We start from the raw sequence: 17616 nt of genomic DNA on the forward strand, positions 1-17616 counted from the left end.
GTATTAAACTAAAAATAATTGATAACATGGATTAAACAATATTTATCACTCAAGTCTCTCAGTATAAGCAGTTCCTTCATCACAGCGACATGGAGGGATCTGCTTCCTCTAAAATTCCACTAGGTTCTCTAGTCTGCAAACATACAAATAAACAAACAAACAAACTAATGGTATTCATAGTTTTATCATCTTTCTTGGGATTTTTCACAGTGGTTAAATTCTCTCTCAGGTCCTTAAAACACACACACTAAAATGACCTGTTGCCCAGTTAGCAGATCAGGGTCTCTCTCTCTCGCTCTCATATGTGCGTATCTTTCTCTTAAAAACAAATGCACACAAAGACATGTTCTTGTTGCTCTGTACATACCTTCGTCTTTCCTGGTCTTTCAGTATCTAATGTGAATGTGTTTATCATTAAAAAATAATGTTTTTAAAGTGCCCATACAGCTTTCCCTCCTGATGCCCTATCACTCTCCTACCTGCACCCTTGCCTTTTGTGTCTCCTTTAGAGTTAAAGTGAGATTATGAAGAAGGAATCTTTATTTCAAAGTTCAATAATAAAAATAATCCAGGAGTCTCAGACTTCTTTAACAAAACTTCTTCTCCTCCCCCAGAAAGTTAAAGCTCATGAACTGGCCAATGCAGCCATGTAGTAAGGCAGTAGTACCGACCTCGACAGCATAAAACATCTCCTTAATCCCCTGTGAAAGCACTGCAGGTCACATTGTGAGCTGAGAGAGCAGCCAGGACCGGGTCCATGGGCAGCGTGTATAAGAGGTGTGAGGAGGCTAAGCCTCCCTAAATGGGGCAAGAAATGCCAGATGTGGCAAACTCCCTTTGGAGGTGTGCAGTCCTGCTGCCTTTGGAGTGCCACTGCCGGAAGCTCCTGAGAAGTGCATGCGAACCACCGGCACCCAGACCGGGGTTCCGCCCCGAGGTCCCTCTCCTGCTCAGTCTCTTCCCTCATGGCCCCATCCGCACTGCACCTCTTCCCGCTGAGGCCTCGCCCTTGCTCTGCCTCTTCCTGCCCCCACTCTGTCTCTTCCCCTGAGGCCCTCCCTTTCCAGGCTGCACCTTTCCACCGCCTCTCCCCCATTGCTCAACCTTAAGGCAGGATGGGGGAGAGAGGAGCAAGCAGTGGGTGGGGAGGCCTCGGGGGAGGGGAGGAGAGGAGTGGGGGGGCTCAGGGGAGGGAGGAGCAGGCAGGGGGGCCTTGGGGGAGGAGGGAGAGGGTCCTCAGGGCAAAGTGGGGGTGGTGCCTCGGGGGAGGAGGCCAAGAGAGGGCAAGGCCCTGGGCTAGAGAGGGGGGCGGGGCCACAGTCCAGGCACCGGTGGCCCTCCCACTTTTAGGGAGCTTCCAGCACTCGTGCCAGCCTCCCCAAAACACAAGAGGTATGTGCCACCTATGGCTGGGTCGCTACTTCCCATCTCATGCTAGGGAGGGGGGGAATAGCTGCAGCCTTGTCTCTGCTCTCTTCCCCCCATGTGCCAGCCAGTGTAGCTGAGCCAGTACATTTGGGGATGTACTCTTCTGTGCCAGCAAAAGAGTTGGTACAACTTATTCCCCACACTGGAGCAAGTGGGAGGCAGTAATCAGACTGTTATTTGTGAGCCACAATTCAGTCACTGTTCTGGCTCCTGAGGCAGCACAATTCTGCACTGCCCTGATGGTATTAATTTTGATGGACTATATGGGGACAAAGAGTTAAAGGTGTCAACATGACCCTTGCACTGTCCAACTTTAAATAGTTTTAAATAAGGTTCGGGGTTTGGTGTGTAGAGCTCTTAGTCTGCTTAGCGCCGTGGCAAGTACACTATTAAAAATCTCCTTAACTTTTTAGAGTCTTTGGAAGGAAATAACCCTAGTCTGACAGCCTCTTAGATGGTAGTAATTGTCCTTTGGGGAAAAAGAGAAAAAGTTAGTTGAGATGGGTTGGAGTTGTTAAAATCCAAACCTATTTCCTAGAAGACAAAACAAGACAAACACACACAAAAGGCGAAAGAAAAGAATAGCAAAGATAAAAGATGCAGCTTCTGTCTCTTGTGTTGATATTCACTTGCAACCTCGCTGCTGGAATAAACACGTGCATGGCACACAGTTGTATTAGTCACTCTGAAAATTAGCAAATTTGTGCCAACATCAGGCTGTTTAGGGAATTGCTTTTAACTGCCTCTTTGATTGCAGGCTTACAGCAGTGTTGCAATATATACAGTCTTGTCTGACTGAGTCAGACTCTTACTAGGCAGAAGACAAATGGAGAAGGAATGAAAAGAGAACAAATAAGGTGGGTGTAATATTTTGGGGTGCAACCCAGACCAGTGAGAGGTTGTGGAACCGCCTGCTCTGTAAACCCAGGTGCCTTAAATGCTCTGCTGCTGTGCTCACAGCCTGTACGCAGCAGCCAGCAGACAAGCATATAGTTCCCTGTGTCTCTGTGTGTGCTGTGCAACACTGATTCAGCACTCTGACCCCAGCTGGCTGCCTACAATACAACAGCCCTACCCTGGCCTCCAGCAGCCTCGGTGACTACTTGCTGTACACTTCAACTCCCAAATTTCCATCTGCCCGGAAGTCTTGAGCCCTCTCCTGGAACACTCAGAGAAGTAGTAAGGTTCATTGAGCCTTAAAAGAGATAAAAGTGCAGTTTATCATTTTAACTGGAGTGAACAATCTCTTCAATTCAAACAGGGCACTGAGCTGGATTATAGTAAAAATAAAGCAAGTTTATTAACATAGGTTAAGTGATACCAAATAGAAGGGATTGAAGCTAGAATGGGTGAACAAATGAACAAAAGTAAAAATACACTTTCTAATGACTAAGACCTAACTTAACATGGCTGACCAGATGCTCTGGCCAGGACCCAACACAGGGACCACAAAGCACTAGGTTTCTTTGTCTCCTCAGGTGTCAGATAAAGATGGAGCCTCTCTTTGACCCTTATGTTCCAAAGGAATTGTCTTTGTCCTAAAAGTCAGGAAGGTCTCCTGGTGAGTCAGTCTCCTGTGTCTCTCTGGGATGCAGGAGCCACGTTCATTCTCTGTCTCTCGGGTACAGTTTCAGGATAACCCCTGCTCATTTAGCTTGATGGCTTTGTTTTTGCTAATATATGAACTGAGGTCAACCCACATTCCTTTGTTTATGACAAACCTGTTTATCACTTTTACCTGGGTTAAGCCGTCTGGTTTTAAAGATGTTCTACTAACATTACACAGAGACCATTCATAACTTTACATATGATGTGGTTACATTCATTTTATAATGATATTACTGACCAGTGTGTTATTAGTTTTCAAATGATACCTCACAGGGCATATTCTGTATAAATATCCTTGCTGTAGTGTGTAGTATGTGAATACATGGGGACCTAGGTTCACAGTGGGGAAGAAAAACGACACATGAAGCGCGGCAATGACAAAGTTTCACATCCCAGGTGTGGTTCAGGTTTAGCCAAAGCCGGTGGAGGTGATGATGTCTTCTGGTTTCCCCTCTCTGGCCCAGCCTGGTCAGGCCATCTTTCAGGATCAGAATGACAGAGGCCCAGCAGTGTTAAAGAAGATCCCAGTGTCCCACGAGATAGTGCAGGTGGCAGCCATGATGTTGAAACTTGCTGCAGTAGTTGCTGGCAGACAACTTCTTCATTTCGCCCCCCCCAAGTCTTTTCTTTTGAGATCCCAAAAGGGAGAAAGACTAATTCAGTCTTTTTGTCTCCCATTTGCACATTTTCCCATCAACATTTATTGCTATAGGCTATTGTGTCATTTTATAAACTTTCAGTCACTTCTCATAGTTGAGCTAATAATTAGGGTAAATCTGTAGGCCCAATTATCAAAACACTCCTTACTTAGGATACATTGCAAAGTCCAATCTAGCAGCTAGGTAGCACTCTGCAACTTTCAGTTGCTCAGTTCTGATGTATCACATGACACTTACTCAGTTATCCTATGTCCATAGACCTTTGTCAGGCAGAGTAGGTGCATCAATAAATGCACAAGCAACAGCTCATCTTACATGAAAATATGTCAATGTTTTACACACAAATTAAAGTCCCCAGTATTGCAAATGCTGTATAAATTATTCCATTCTAACCCTCTGTTTTCAGTCACTAATAACTTTCTAAAACTCACCATTCAAACTAAAATTTTCATGGTTTGGTCATGGGCTGAATGGGAATTCTTACTTTTCTTTAAGTTGATGGGGAAATGATCCAGGCATTTTGGAGTAAAAGCAAAGGGGAAGGAGTAAAAAACAAACAAACACCTGCTCCATTCAATACATTTTTTTTTGCAAATCTTTATATGAACAGCTAAAATGTCTACGGGTAGCCCAATGCTGCAAATGGTTTGTTAAATAAGGTTAGACATATGCTTAATGTTAAGTATGTCCTTAAGATGCTTTGCTGAAACTGGGCCTTAGAGTTCATGAAAAGTAAAAGACAGACTGGACTGTCAAATGAAATCCTCTCTTTAGCCAGAGAACAAGTTCAAGACAAACACCTGCAATGTGCACTTCCCTTCATCTCCCTATCAAAGCGCCTCAAATTTATATCCCCTCAGATTTCACTTTATTGGATGAAAAGGCTATTTTTACACTGGAACCATTAAAATAGTAATTTCTGAATAGTTTCAACAAAGAAGCCATTTTCCTTCAAATAATTAAACATGAATATACAACAAGCTATGAAATGTCATTTGTAAAACGTAAGTAAGCTTTCACAAAATGCTTTTTTTGAAACACATAGGGGGACCAAATTAGTTGAATGCAGCTTGAGTTAAAGTGCTTTGTTTCCTCAAAGCTCCTGCAAACTTACAAGATCCTACAAGATCTGAAAGGCTACATTTTAATTTCTAAAATAACTAAATTGTAGGGGGAAATCTTAAATATTTAATATGAAAAAGGTTATTTTCGCCTAATATTACACATAACAAAAACATAACATTTTTTTTACCTTTAATTGTATTCAGACCTATAAAATGTTTGGGGTCCCATTATATCACCCTTGCTAACATTGAGTACTAATCAGTGGGATGATTTGTGAAGTAAAGTGCTATAAGATCAGAGTAAGGGCATCTGAATCTGGCCCTTAATGATTTACATAACAGTGTATACAAAAGAAAGGAAACCATGCAGACCACCCATGACCAGACAACTATTATGGCAGCTGCTTTGATAGTGTTTGTAAACAATAAGGCTTTTTTCTTTTAGATGTCTCTCTGATTATTTTTTACACGCTGCTTGTTGCAGCTTCACGTAACCTGTTAACATGCCAGTTGCATTATTCTGTACATTTTCCAGTATGGGTCTGAACCACAAAGTTCCAGATCCAAATTTCCCAAAGTTTTAGAAGTGTTCAGATCCAAGGTTTGGGATTGGCTCATCACAAAGGTAGATAGGGGGCCACTCATAACATTTCTATCCAAATGTAAAGGGACTGTTGCCCCCTTACTAACATTCAGTGGGGGTGTTTTAGTTGCTAACTCCCAGTACTCAAAGGGGAAGGGTCCATGGGGATTCAGGACCCTGAGACTGCCAGTCCCCAGAAACAGTATGGAAAGGCCAATGCTCCAGGTCAGGCTGAATGACAGGGCGGGCAGGCTAATCAGGGAGTCAGGAGGCCAGGGAGGTCCCGTCCTCCGTGTGAGCTGGATTTGCCTGGGTCAGACAGAGTGGGGCTGAGCTAAGGAGAAAGCAGGGGCCCAAGCTGAGCGGGGGAGCAGAGCTGTGCTAGATCCAGAGGGACCAGAAAAGCAGCCCAGAGAGAGCAGACCCTGTCCTGGGAGCAGAGCTGAAGCCCCACAGTCAGAGGCACAGCCCAGAGAGAGCAGACTTGCCCTGGGAGCAGAGCTGCAGCAACCAGAGCCAGAGGGGCCAGAAAAGCAGCCCATGAAGCAGGTCAGTGCTGGGAGCAGAGTCACAGAAGCAGCCTGCAGAGCAGACCTGTCCTGGGAGAAGAGCTGCAGCAACCAGAGCCAGAGGGGCCAGAGAAGCAGCCCAGGGAGCTGGAGGCAGAGCAGCAGCCGTGCTGCGGCAGAATGGAGCTGTAGCTAAGACAGAGTGGAGCTGGAGCTGGGATTGCAGCAGTCCGGAGCCGGGTGTCGTGAGCAGCTGTGGAGAGCGAGGGGGGACCCTGGGCAGTGGGCCCAACACAGGGAGACACCTCAGCCAGGAGGCTCTGCAGGCCAGACTTGAAGGGGGATTGGTAACCCTGACAGGGCAGGGACAACGCTGGGAAGAAGGGCCCTGCCACCTAGAGCCTGTGGCCACCACCAGAGCGAGTGTCCAACCCGCAGCATCCCTGCAGCACAGCCAGGGCCTGAGAAGAAGGCCTGGGACTTACAAGGAACAGACTGTGAACTGCCCTGACATTCCAGAGACACTGTTTGTGATGTTCCCTGCCACAGAGCAGGTTGATGTGTTTCCTTTAGCCTTTCCCATTTCCCCTTATTCTTTTTAAAATTAATTGTTGATTAAATAACGTGCGTTTGCTTCAAATTGTTTGTAATAATCAGTGGGTCAGAGAAGTGCCCAGTGCAGAGAGTACCCTGGAGTGGGGACACCCTAGCCCCTGTCCTAGGTGACTGCAGCAGAGTTGGGGGTCGAGCCCCCCAGGAATCCTGGGCCCAGCCTTGTCGAGGTTACGAGGACTCTGCCAGACAGGAGAGTGGAAGGGGAGTCCTCAAAGGCAGGGAGGCCACTGGATAAAGGAAGTGGGAGCGAGGACTCAGATCCTTTCGCTAGCCCAGTTCACCGGGGTAGTGCAGTTCCCCACAATAGCGGGACTATTCCCCCGCTTACATAAATCCAACTTTCCCAAAGACTGGGAGTGTCAGGATTCAGGGTTTCAGTTTAGGTACATCTGTAATATGAAGAGTAAAAGCAGACTCCATGATATGCTGTTGTAATGAGATATGCCGTTGGACCTTCATGGGTTCCAGAAAACTACTGGACTACAGAACTATAATGTACCTCAGGCATGTGACACTTATACCTAAGAATCAATTTATACCACATTATAGGTGCTGCCTTTCCAAGATTCGACGGTTTACTGATTAGTAATGTCAGCTTCTTTACTGCAGAGATTATGTAACGAAAATCCACACTGCATCTTACTTATGTTCTTTTGTGTTCACTATGATCCTGAGTCAGCAAAGTAATTAGGCCTCAAATGTAGCAAAGCACTTAACTAAGCATGTGTTCATGACCCATTGTAATCGATGGAACAACTCCTGCTAGAAGTTACACATGTGCTTGAGGACCTTGCTGAGTCACGGCCTACTAAAACATTAAAAAAATGACAGCAAATGAAAAAAACAGCCTGTTAGAGTGTTGCCATTTTGTTAAATTAGTGTATATAACAAATCCATTACAGTGCTTGTTACTTCATAGTTCTATGTGCTCGGTTCTCTACAGAGCAAAAAATCTCTGTGAATAGTTAGTGTTTCCTGAAGAAGTGACCTACAGTGCTAGTTCATGTGGATTTGCAAAAATATTAGTAAACAACACAATTGTAATGTGCAAAACAGAGTATGTGAGCCGAGGAAATGACTTGATCCTGCAAAACGTAAGCACCTGCTAACTTTACTTATGGGAGTAGTGTGCACTGAGCTCCGCTAGGGCCTGCTCCTGAGAATCAGTGAGCACCCACAACTCCCAGGGACTTCAATAAGATGTGAGCATGTTCAGCACCTCTCAAGAGGCATTAAAATGCCTTTCAAGATTGAGCCCCTTGTGCGTGTTTCCAGGATTTGCAAAATGATGACTGTAGGCTGTTTTCAGTCCACTTTTAATTAACTTATTATGCACTAATACACAATCATAAAATCATAGTAATGTAGGGCTGGAAGGGACCTTGAGATGTCATCTAGCCCAACCCCTGTGTGGAAACAGAACCAAGTAAACCTAGATCATCCCTGACAGATGTTTGTTCAACCTGTTCTTAAAAATCTCCTATAATAAGGATTCCACAACCTCTGTTGGAAGCCTGTTCCAGAGCTTAGCTTCTCTTATATTGAACAATGTTGTAAATGTAAAGGAAATTAAAATATAAATACATTAAATGCCAAAGTTGCCCAGATATTGTCTGGAGAATTGGGCTTCAAGTGTCTTGATTTTCTGACCCAATGTCCATCTCACTCCTGGGACAATAAGAAAAGCCTATAAAAGCAAGTTTTATATGCAGAAACATGACAAGGTGAAGCATGCAATTATGAAGACAATGGAGATGATTAATAAATAACACAAATGTTCTTATGCTGTTACAAAAGTGAAATTGTTAGCTGTCTGAAGAAACAATGATCCTATTGGAAAGATTGTAACTCCCTTTTGATCGCTATCTATCTATCCATCCATCCATCCATCCCTTCCATCCTTTACATTATCTCTCTCTCTGTATCCCCAGGTGGAGAACACCGCTGAAGTCTAGATTTCATGTTATGGTATTACAAGTAGAAGAAATTTACACAACTACAGGTGGAAAAATTAATGTCAGTGTGCAGATCCCATTTTAGGAGAGGAAAGGAGGCATCAGAATGTGCAATATTTTAGTAATGTCAACCAATCATTATAGAGACAATGTATTCTATTATTACAGAAGTGACAGAGATTTAGGATTTATTATTTTGCCGTTTGAAGCTACCTGGTCTTTATTACCTCGCACTTGTTTAGCAACCCAGTTTCTTGCAGCCTCGACCAGATGCTTTGTATTCTTCCAGCATGCTCGGGATGGTTGGTGTAGTTGCCACACATGCATTGGTGCTTCAGCATTAGACTGTCATAGACAACACCTTCAGCATAAAGACAATACAACAAGAAAATAGAAGTAAAACTGAAATACAAGTTATAATATTCTATACATAGTGCTTCCATCATGAACAGATTTTATTTAATACCCAAATTGACCAAAACCAAATTCCCAGATCTGAACATCCCTTAACTTTGGGCATATCAAAATATGGATCCCAAATGTGCATATTAATTATTATGACAGTACCTAGGTCCCCAGTCATGGACCACGCTCCCATTGTGCTAGACACTGTACACACACAGAATGTCGTGTCCCAGCATAGAAGATAAAAGTAGAATCACTGAGAAATAATGCTACCAGACCACGTAATCTGCAAAGAATTATATTGAAAAGTACCTTGTGAACAGTTTTGAGTAGGTAGCATAATTCAATTGAATTACTGAATCATTTATTTACAGTTTATTCAATTGGTATTTTTTGTGGCATGGGAAGGGCATATATTTATTGCAGATTATGGGGAAATCACTCACACAGCTCCTAAAAGTTTGATTCAATGTGTTGAAAATAATAGAAAATAAAATGTAGATTTTAAACATGCTGTGTATGACATTTAAGTGAGTGGTACAAACACAGCAGCTGGAGCCAAAACCCTTCTTTCATCAAAGAAAAGAGTTATACCCTGCATGAATTTATGACCAAATTTTGCTGTCAGGTCCAAATGCAAGGCTCCCTTTGAATTTGGTTTACTCATACATCCAAGGCCAGAACAATTTAGTACCAAACAACTCTCAGTGTCATGTCAATTTTAGTTGTATCTTGGGAGCAAGAAGCTTTTAGGGTATTTTGGTCATTGGGCTCAGTGCTAGCCTTTCATTTCAAGGCATGATTTAAAACCAAGTCTAAGACACTGACAAGTCATTTTTATTTATTTATTTTAACTCTGGTGTTTGTATTTCCCTCAGAAATGACTGAAATAAAAAATATGTTCCTAACCACTTTGGATCTTTTTCATTTGGAAAAACTTTGGATTTTTTCCCCCTTGCATTTGGATGGGACTGAAATTAACAACTTCGGTAAATTACACAATTCAAGGCTTAAAACCTCCCTCTTATGCACCAACATCAGGGGAGGGATAGCTAGGTGGTTTGAGCATTGGCCTGCTAAACCCAGGGTTGTGAGTTCAATCCTTGAGGGGGCTATTTAGGGATCTGAGACAAAAATTGGGGATCGGTCCTGTTTTGAGCAGGGGGTTGGACTAGGTGACCTCCTGAGGTCCCTTCCAAACCCTGATATTCTGTGATCACTGAGGATGCCAACACATTTCTGGTAAAATAGTATTAGCCTGCTGTTTCTGAACAGTCAGCCAGGGAGGAAAATATAAAATTAAAGTTCAGATTCAACAAAGCACTCAAACACATCATTCAGCACGTGTAAATTAAGCACAAGCTTAAGTGGTTTGCTGAATCGGGGCCTGTTTGCACTATGGGCAATGCAAAGTTAAGGTTGTATTTAAAAGGTAGAGCATTCCAAATTATGGTGCTTCTGATACCTTAATTCTTCTGTATTACCAATCCTGTGCACTTTAAACCTGATCCTGTGCTGGAAGATCTTCTATTCACTTCAGTGGGTATGAATGTAGGATTGCACTACAAAATGATAATACGCTAGTAAAGTTTACATATAACAGGAGCAAGAAAAACGACCTATATGCAACATAGCAAAGTTCATGTTGATTGAGCATCCTTGATCTAACAAACTTAAAAGTGCGTTAATGCTAATTTTTTGCATTGACTTACCTGGTTTGTTTTCTTTTAAAGGAAAAAAAAGGAAAAAACAAAATCTGGAGGTAATCATCTAATATGGCTTAAAAGCTCTGCTGGCATTGCCGATACAGTTTAGAATTTCCTTTCTCTACAACTATTTGCATTTCACAGTTAACAAGCTTTCCTGCTTCGTCATCGGGGCTTTTAAATTCTCAGAATCAACAAATGCACACTCATGTAGTTGCATACTCACATGCTATGCATCTCTCTTCTGTGCCCATATAGCTTTATTTTTTATGCTCAGTGTACAGCCCAGTGGGCATTACTTGGTTAAATAAAGCACAATTTTTTTCAAACTAACTAAAACCATATGTCTCTGGTAAGTACTATGGCCAGATTTTCAAAAGGTATTTAGACACCTAAAGATGCAAGTAGGTACCTAATGAGATTTTTAAAAATCACCGAAGCAAGTTAGGTGCCTAAGTCCCATTGATTTCAGTGGTTCTGCTCACAGTGGTTCTGCTAAAGTTAAGCATCTGCAAAGTCTTTACAGGATCAGGGCATATAAAACGTATCCCTCCCTCCCCCTGGGATTTGTCCTGATTATGCTAGTTCCCAAGAGGGTCTCCCAGAGTAACCCCAGTTCTAATCAACAGAAATAAAAATACTATTAAAATAAATTAAAAGGTGCTGTGTAATAGTAACTTTTTTGGAAATTATATAGACATATGTGGCTTTGACAATTTTGAGGCTATTGGGTTGATGATGCCTAGCAATGCAGATAACCATGCAAACATTACATTTTTAGAGGTGGCAATAATGTTCCATTAGCATGTTCCCTAATACAGAATAAAACAAAAATATAATTTTATGGTAATTGAGTTATTTTCTCCAAATCAAAAAATCAGTTCAGTTTGGATGAGGTAATGGGTCACTCCTATAATTTTGCGATGGAAACATCCACCCCCAAATTTTAAATGGTAAGATATTCACACCACCAAGTGCATAATTTACTTCTAAATAGGATTATTTGGTTTAAAAAGAGACTGAAATACACATTTTCATTTACTGAAAGCATCTAAATTGATTTAGGATGTGCAACTAATTCAGTGACACAAAGCACATGTGTTTGGTACAATACCACAATGCAGCAGCAGCGCTCACTGCTAAAAATAGCCTGTAGGATTTCCCCAACAGGATTCAGCCAACAATCTCCCCACCCCCACAGAGGAAGAGACAACTGTTTTCAATTGCAGGCTGCTGTGGATCATTAGCAAAAGACGGTTACTCTGTCTTTCTAGAAGAAATGCCTCGGGCCAGATTCTGATCTCATATGCCTTTGTGTAAATCCACTGAGGCCAGTAGAGTTATTCAGGATTTACACCAGTGTAACTGAAGTTAGCATCTGGCCCTTGGTGACGGAATGGAATGGTGACCTCACTCAACCATGCAATGAAAGATAAGGGACCAAAGAAATCTATCTTTCATTTGTGTCAGAAAAAGTGAGTTGCTCCTAGTCAGGATTGCATAAATCTCATTCTATTCCAAAATTCCTTATCTGGAAGAACTTTTTAAATACCATTTGAAACAATGGGGGGACACCTAAAATTGTGGCTAACAAATATCTTGATAACAATGTTTTCTATGAAGCTGCAGCCATAAAAAGTCATTGAGAACAATAATACCTTCAGCAAAGCTCAAGAGAAGGGGTTCTAATAAATTAAACAGCATAACAATCTAAAATAAAAAATGTCAGAAGTCTGATATAAACTGACCAAATGAATATACATCAGACAATGCCGTCATTCTCCATCTTTAGCTCACAGTCGTGTGCCTAAATACTGCAGAGCTTGCATGACAGTATTCTGAATCCCAGGATTTTGCTAATAGCGTTCTCTCCCACATCTCACAGACCAATGGCAGTTTTAAGTCAAGCATTCAAAGGTTTGGAAATGCCAAAATTAAGGTTGATTCTGCAACCTGAATTCAGCTCTCTTGTGTGTATGTATTATCCCAGACTCCATGCCTAGCAGCACCACCTATAACACTATCACCTATCACACTTATAGCACTCCCAGCATTACTATAATAACAACTCCCTCCTCACACTATTGGCATTTGCCTTATTGCTGCTGCTCATTGCAGGTTTATACGCATTTCTTTTGGGACATCTACAAGCTTCTTACTCTCCAAGCGTGAGAATCCTACACCAAGGATATCTTTGGAGAAGGAAAAAATGCTTAAATTGTTATCTCGTTTCTCTGAGGATGTTGTCTTGCAGTCATTAACCCACTCACCCTCTTCCCCTTCGTGTTTACAGGTTACCTTCTTCAGGTGTTTTTTCTTTTGCATCTTTTTCATTTTTTCTCTGAGGCACATTTTTCTATATCATGCGGATCACCTCCAAGTGTCATTTCTCTCTGTAAACTTTATTTCCTGCATAGTCAAGTAAATGAAATATTTGGAGGGCAGTGACTACACTTGACAGGCTGATCAGTGGTGGCCATTAAGGGGTCTGGCTCGCACTCTATTCCACTACCCTGCTCTCAAGAATTATAAACTTTAAGAGCTAGGGTAGCTCTGCCAGTCTCATGCTAAGGAGCTAAGACCCAAGAGAGAAATCTAAGAAATAATATTTTAAGAGAAGCAAATTTATAAGTCATTTTCCCTTTCTTCGTATCAGAATAAGCAAAGCATGATTTATCTCCCACTTATAGGCACACACTGTATTTTTAGGCCAAGACCTATATTCCTATAGGCTAGATTCTATTTCTTCTGATTAGCTGCAATTGGGGAACCAGGCTTTCTGTTTAAGGCATTTTCTTCCTATCGTTGGAGACTTTCAGGCCCCTCAGTCTTTCTATGGATCATATACATATGAGCTGCTCATTGAATGTCTGGAATAGATGGTGACTGCCCAGCAAAACCTCTCCATTGATAGCTTTCACACAAAACTGTTAAAAGACTTCAAGCCTGTAGCTGACATCACTGTCCCGTGACTGATCACCTCATTTGTGCTGCCAGGACTTTGTTTTTCACAGTGAACAGCAGTACCCCTGCAGGACTGAGTGACATTCCCACTGGAATCAAATGAAGATGTTGAGAATCATATGCCAGCCTTGACACTTATTGGTGGTCTCTTTTCAATGCATTGGTGGTCTCTTTGCAAAAAGAACATGAAGAAGAGAGGCAGAGGATGGGGAAATGAAAGAAAAAAATTGTAAATGACTTAAAGACACCAAAAATGCACCTGTTGCTACACTGCCAGAGCCAGTGGACAATAATAATTTATGACTGTGTGAATATTAACCGTGTGATTTATCAGCTGCATTGGTTGATTTAATGCCAATAAAGCATCATAAAACTCAGTAATGGTGAGATTAAAAATGAATGCATTGTTACAGGAGATATTCAAGGCATTTAAATCAGTTGACCCCAAATGAACAGTGCATTTACTCTGCCTATTAAAAGAGGTCCTTAGGGAGTCCTACCAGTCATGTAGACAGGCTGGATGGGCCGGTCCATTGCTGGATGAGGTAATGTGGAAGCAGCAGGGGAAGAATGGGTCCTGGAAACAGGCCGATGTTTATCTAATCCTGCCATGCCAACTGTAGCCATCTGAGCCTGGTACATTTGCAACTGGTGGATACGTTGATGCTCCAGGATCTGCTGTTGCCAAGAAAACAGCACAGTAGAAAGAAATGTGAGAAGGGATCAAGTAAGACACTGAGAGAAACATGTCAACAAATTAAGTTCATTAGGTCAGGGCTGTAATAAACAGTGTGAAAAAAAACCCCACCTAAGACCTCGTCAATAAATCCATTCAACAGATGTTTTCACACTGACACTGAGGGGCTGCCCGCATTGCTGAATAGTATGTGATGGCAGGCAATCTCTCAATTCTCACTGATGGAAAGAAACAGCTCTACCCACAAAGAGTAACATTTGACTGAAGACTTTTCTAATAAGTTGATAACATAATATTAAGCAGGCTGTGTACTGTTATAAGACTATGTGAGGGAGAAAAAAAAATCTTCCTTTAGTACCTCATTCTAAGAGAAGGATTCGGAGCACTTGCACTTAAAATGTGTTGAATCTAGTGGGCGAAATTTTACAAAGGCCTCAATCTAATTTTCATCAAGATGGCTGGAAAATGAGTAACATTTTAACAGAAATTTTTGTGAAAAATTTAGGAACATAGGAATTGCCAGGTCCATATAGTCCAGTAACCTGTTGCTGACAGTACCAGATGCATCAGAGGAAAGTGGAAGTACCACACAGTAGACAGATGTGGGAAGATAAGGGAAGGTAGATGTATCCCTTTTTTTTTGTTTGTCAAAAAATGTGGAAATGCAAAATTTTTCAGTGCACTCTTGGGTGAAATTCTAGCCTTACCGAAGTCAATGTGAGTTTTGTCATTGACTTCAATATAGACAGAATTTTGTCCCTAGTCTTAATTTTTTATGCACAGTCTTAGGCCCACAACTGATTGCTGATGCAAAACTGATGGTGCAAAACTGAGATTTTTACAAAAATATTTAGCTCTAAAAATAACTGAAATATAGACTTCCATTTTAGGGCTATATGCTGCATTTTTCTTTTCCAGGCATTTATGTTTACCGATTTTCTTTGGAACTAAGCAACATATAATCAATGCATTGGCTCATTTAGTACTGCTGCAGACCTGTGTGCAATAGCAAGTTCAGTTTGCCAAAGGCCTGGCCTGCCATGGAAGGTATTTTTCAATGTTCAGAGAGTGGAAGCAGAGTTCAGTTTGTACACAAAAGCAGGCGGGAGTACACTATTTCCCCTAGCTAGCTATAGAATTAATCCAAGATCCTGTGAAGTGTAAGTGGTGGTCCTGTGGGAGAGGGAATTAAAGCTTTTCCAAGGGACAGATGCTCAAAAGAGTAGTATTCAACATGAGATGAAATGGGAACCAACAGTTAAAAGACATGAAAGCCCCCTCACCCACATTAATACCCAGAGTCACCACTTCAGTGAGATGATGTTGAGTCACAGAGAGGATAAACTGCCTAGTTTTATTGCCATAAAATGACTCAACACAGAAAGAAAATGCAAATAAATAAAAAGAGCTTTTACAGAAAGTTGCTTGGTTTTAGGTCATGAACTATTTTTTTTCTTTCTTTTCTTCTTTCAGTGGTGGTGGCATAGGGTGTTATAAATTCCCAGAGTTACTTGGTAATAGCTCAAGAAATCACTGCACCCCACTCCTTCATGAACATATCACAGGTACCAGACACACAAAAGAATCCCCCTTGCCAAAAATGCTTAATAGTATGTTGTTTTAACACATCTGCTGAAGTTGCATTATGGGTTAGTGAAGATATGTGTTGTATACCAGATTGAATGTGTCTTTTGTAGCCATAGCTGTGTGAAGTGGTCATCGAAGGGAAGGAATAGTTGTGCATTGGCAGCATAAACAGGAAACATTCTATCTGTGGAGGACAGAGGCAGAGTCGATCTAAGTGAGTTTATTCTGTTCATATCTAGCTGTGGTTTCCTGGAAGAAAGCAGGAGCAAAGTCTAAGAACCTGGATATGTGAATTCAAGAGGAGAGAGACATTGGACATCCAATATTTTTTATGTGCTTTTAAATAGTTACACTACTTTTGACCTCACTGCACTCTATATTTGTGTTTGATCTACATGGTATCTATAAAGGGTACTGTTTTCAACTGTAGCCAGAAGGACTGATTTTAACACGTGTATTAAGCTGCGTGTATTGTATCTAACAACTTGTTTAGCAGATATTTTAGCAAGAGTTTCTGATAAAATTTGCTGAAGACCGAGAGAGGAGCTAATTCCTGGGTTTCTTATCCTACCAAACTCTGTTCCCACATAAACCTATACAAGCATCTAGAAATTGCAACAAGCCTATTTGACATAACCAGTTTAGAAAGAGGAATCGTGGTAGGATATTTATTTTAATAGCCACTGCTCTACTGCTAGGTTAACACTAGAACTAATAATCTGGGCATATCTTCTAAAATTTGTTAAAATAACTTGTAGTAATTTGTATAATGGGAATTCATTTTGGGGTGGATTATTCTTTCAAGATATCACAAAGCCCCTTTTACTTTAAGAATCAAGATTTTAGATACCAAGCGGATGTCCTCTTATCATCATTGCTTCTGTTTTAGGTTTGATTCGTTTTGATCCAGAGATTTAGGCTGAATTGCAGAATTAGGTTAAAGAGCACAGCCAGTGAGCTCTTTGATTTTTTGATAAATAGCAGTGCATTCAGAAATTCCCCCTCCTATATATTTATGCCCTGTATCTGTGAATAATGCTGTATCACACTAGTTAGGGGTTTAATTGCTAATGTATAGAGTAGCAGGGTTAATTAACAGCCTTATCTGGTTTCCCAGAAAGTGCACCTGGACTTGGAAGGATGATGCTTAACTCAATACTATGAATTCATCCTTGGATTCCCTGTGCTGTAGCATTGCGAACATACGTCCATGTGTCCAGTGACAGGACAAGAGAACTGTCTGCACATCTGTAGTTAGTGATTTGTGTGAATATATCTGGAACATTTCTTAGGTTATCTGAGCCTTGTCCTCCCTGCATGAAGCCTGTTTGTTCCAGGTGCATGAGATTAGTTCATTAGAGGAGTTAGGCAATTAGGGCCTGATCCAACAACTATCCAAGGCAGTGAAAAGATATCCATTAAATTCTCTTGACATTGGATCAGCCCCTTAGTAATTATTTTGAGGAGGATTTTCAAAGCCGTATCTAAAAAGGAGATGGGTCTTTTGGAGGTATGTAAGTTAAATTCTTGTTGTTCTTCCAGTATTACCATAATAAGCGTTGCTTGTAGGGAATCGATCTCAGTTTAGACTTGATGTGAGTGCTCCCTGTAGGGGCTTATGTATTTTTTTCCTAGGAAGGTTATAAACAAATGTGATTCATATCCATCAACCTAATGCTTTGTATAGACTATGGAATTTAATGAGAGCTATTTCCTTTGTTTCCAATGGGTCTGAGAGTCGCTACCGGATGTTTAGCAAGGTAAGTCAATTTTGTTGTTGTCAGGAAGTTATAATTTTCAATATGAGATCAGGGGTTCCTTCTGTTCACTGTAAAG

General features: G+C 41.4%; 1 protein-coding gene across 2 annotated transcripts in view; it reads right to left on the reverse strand.

The window, feature by feature from the left end:
• Positions 1-17616, reverse strand: part of HDAC9 (histone deacetylase 9) — a 686372-nt gene that overhangs the window by 169366 nt on the left and 499390 nt on the right. The window contains exons 14-15 of one of the 2 annotated variants that reach the window (XM_043541099.1): positions 13997-14174; positions 8649-8782 (exon numbers count right to left, since the gene is read on the reverse strand). In XM_043541099.1, coding sequence (XP_043397034.1) covers positions 8649-8782; positions 13997-14174 — 312 coding nt within the window. Of the gene's footprint in view, positions 1-3293; positions 8783-13996; positions 14175-17616 lie in introns of those variants that run through there. The other variant, XM_037890577.2, reaches the window with a different exon arrangement.

The sequence above is a fragment of the Chelonia mydas genome, chromosome 2, assembly GCF_015237465.2.
Source record: "Chelonia mydas isolate rCheMyd1 chromosome 2, rCheMyd1.pri.v2, whole genome shotgun sequence".
NCBI classification, from domain to species: domain Eukaryota; kingdom Metazoa; phylum Chordata; order Testudines; family Cheloniidae; genus Chelonia; species Chelonia mydas.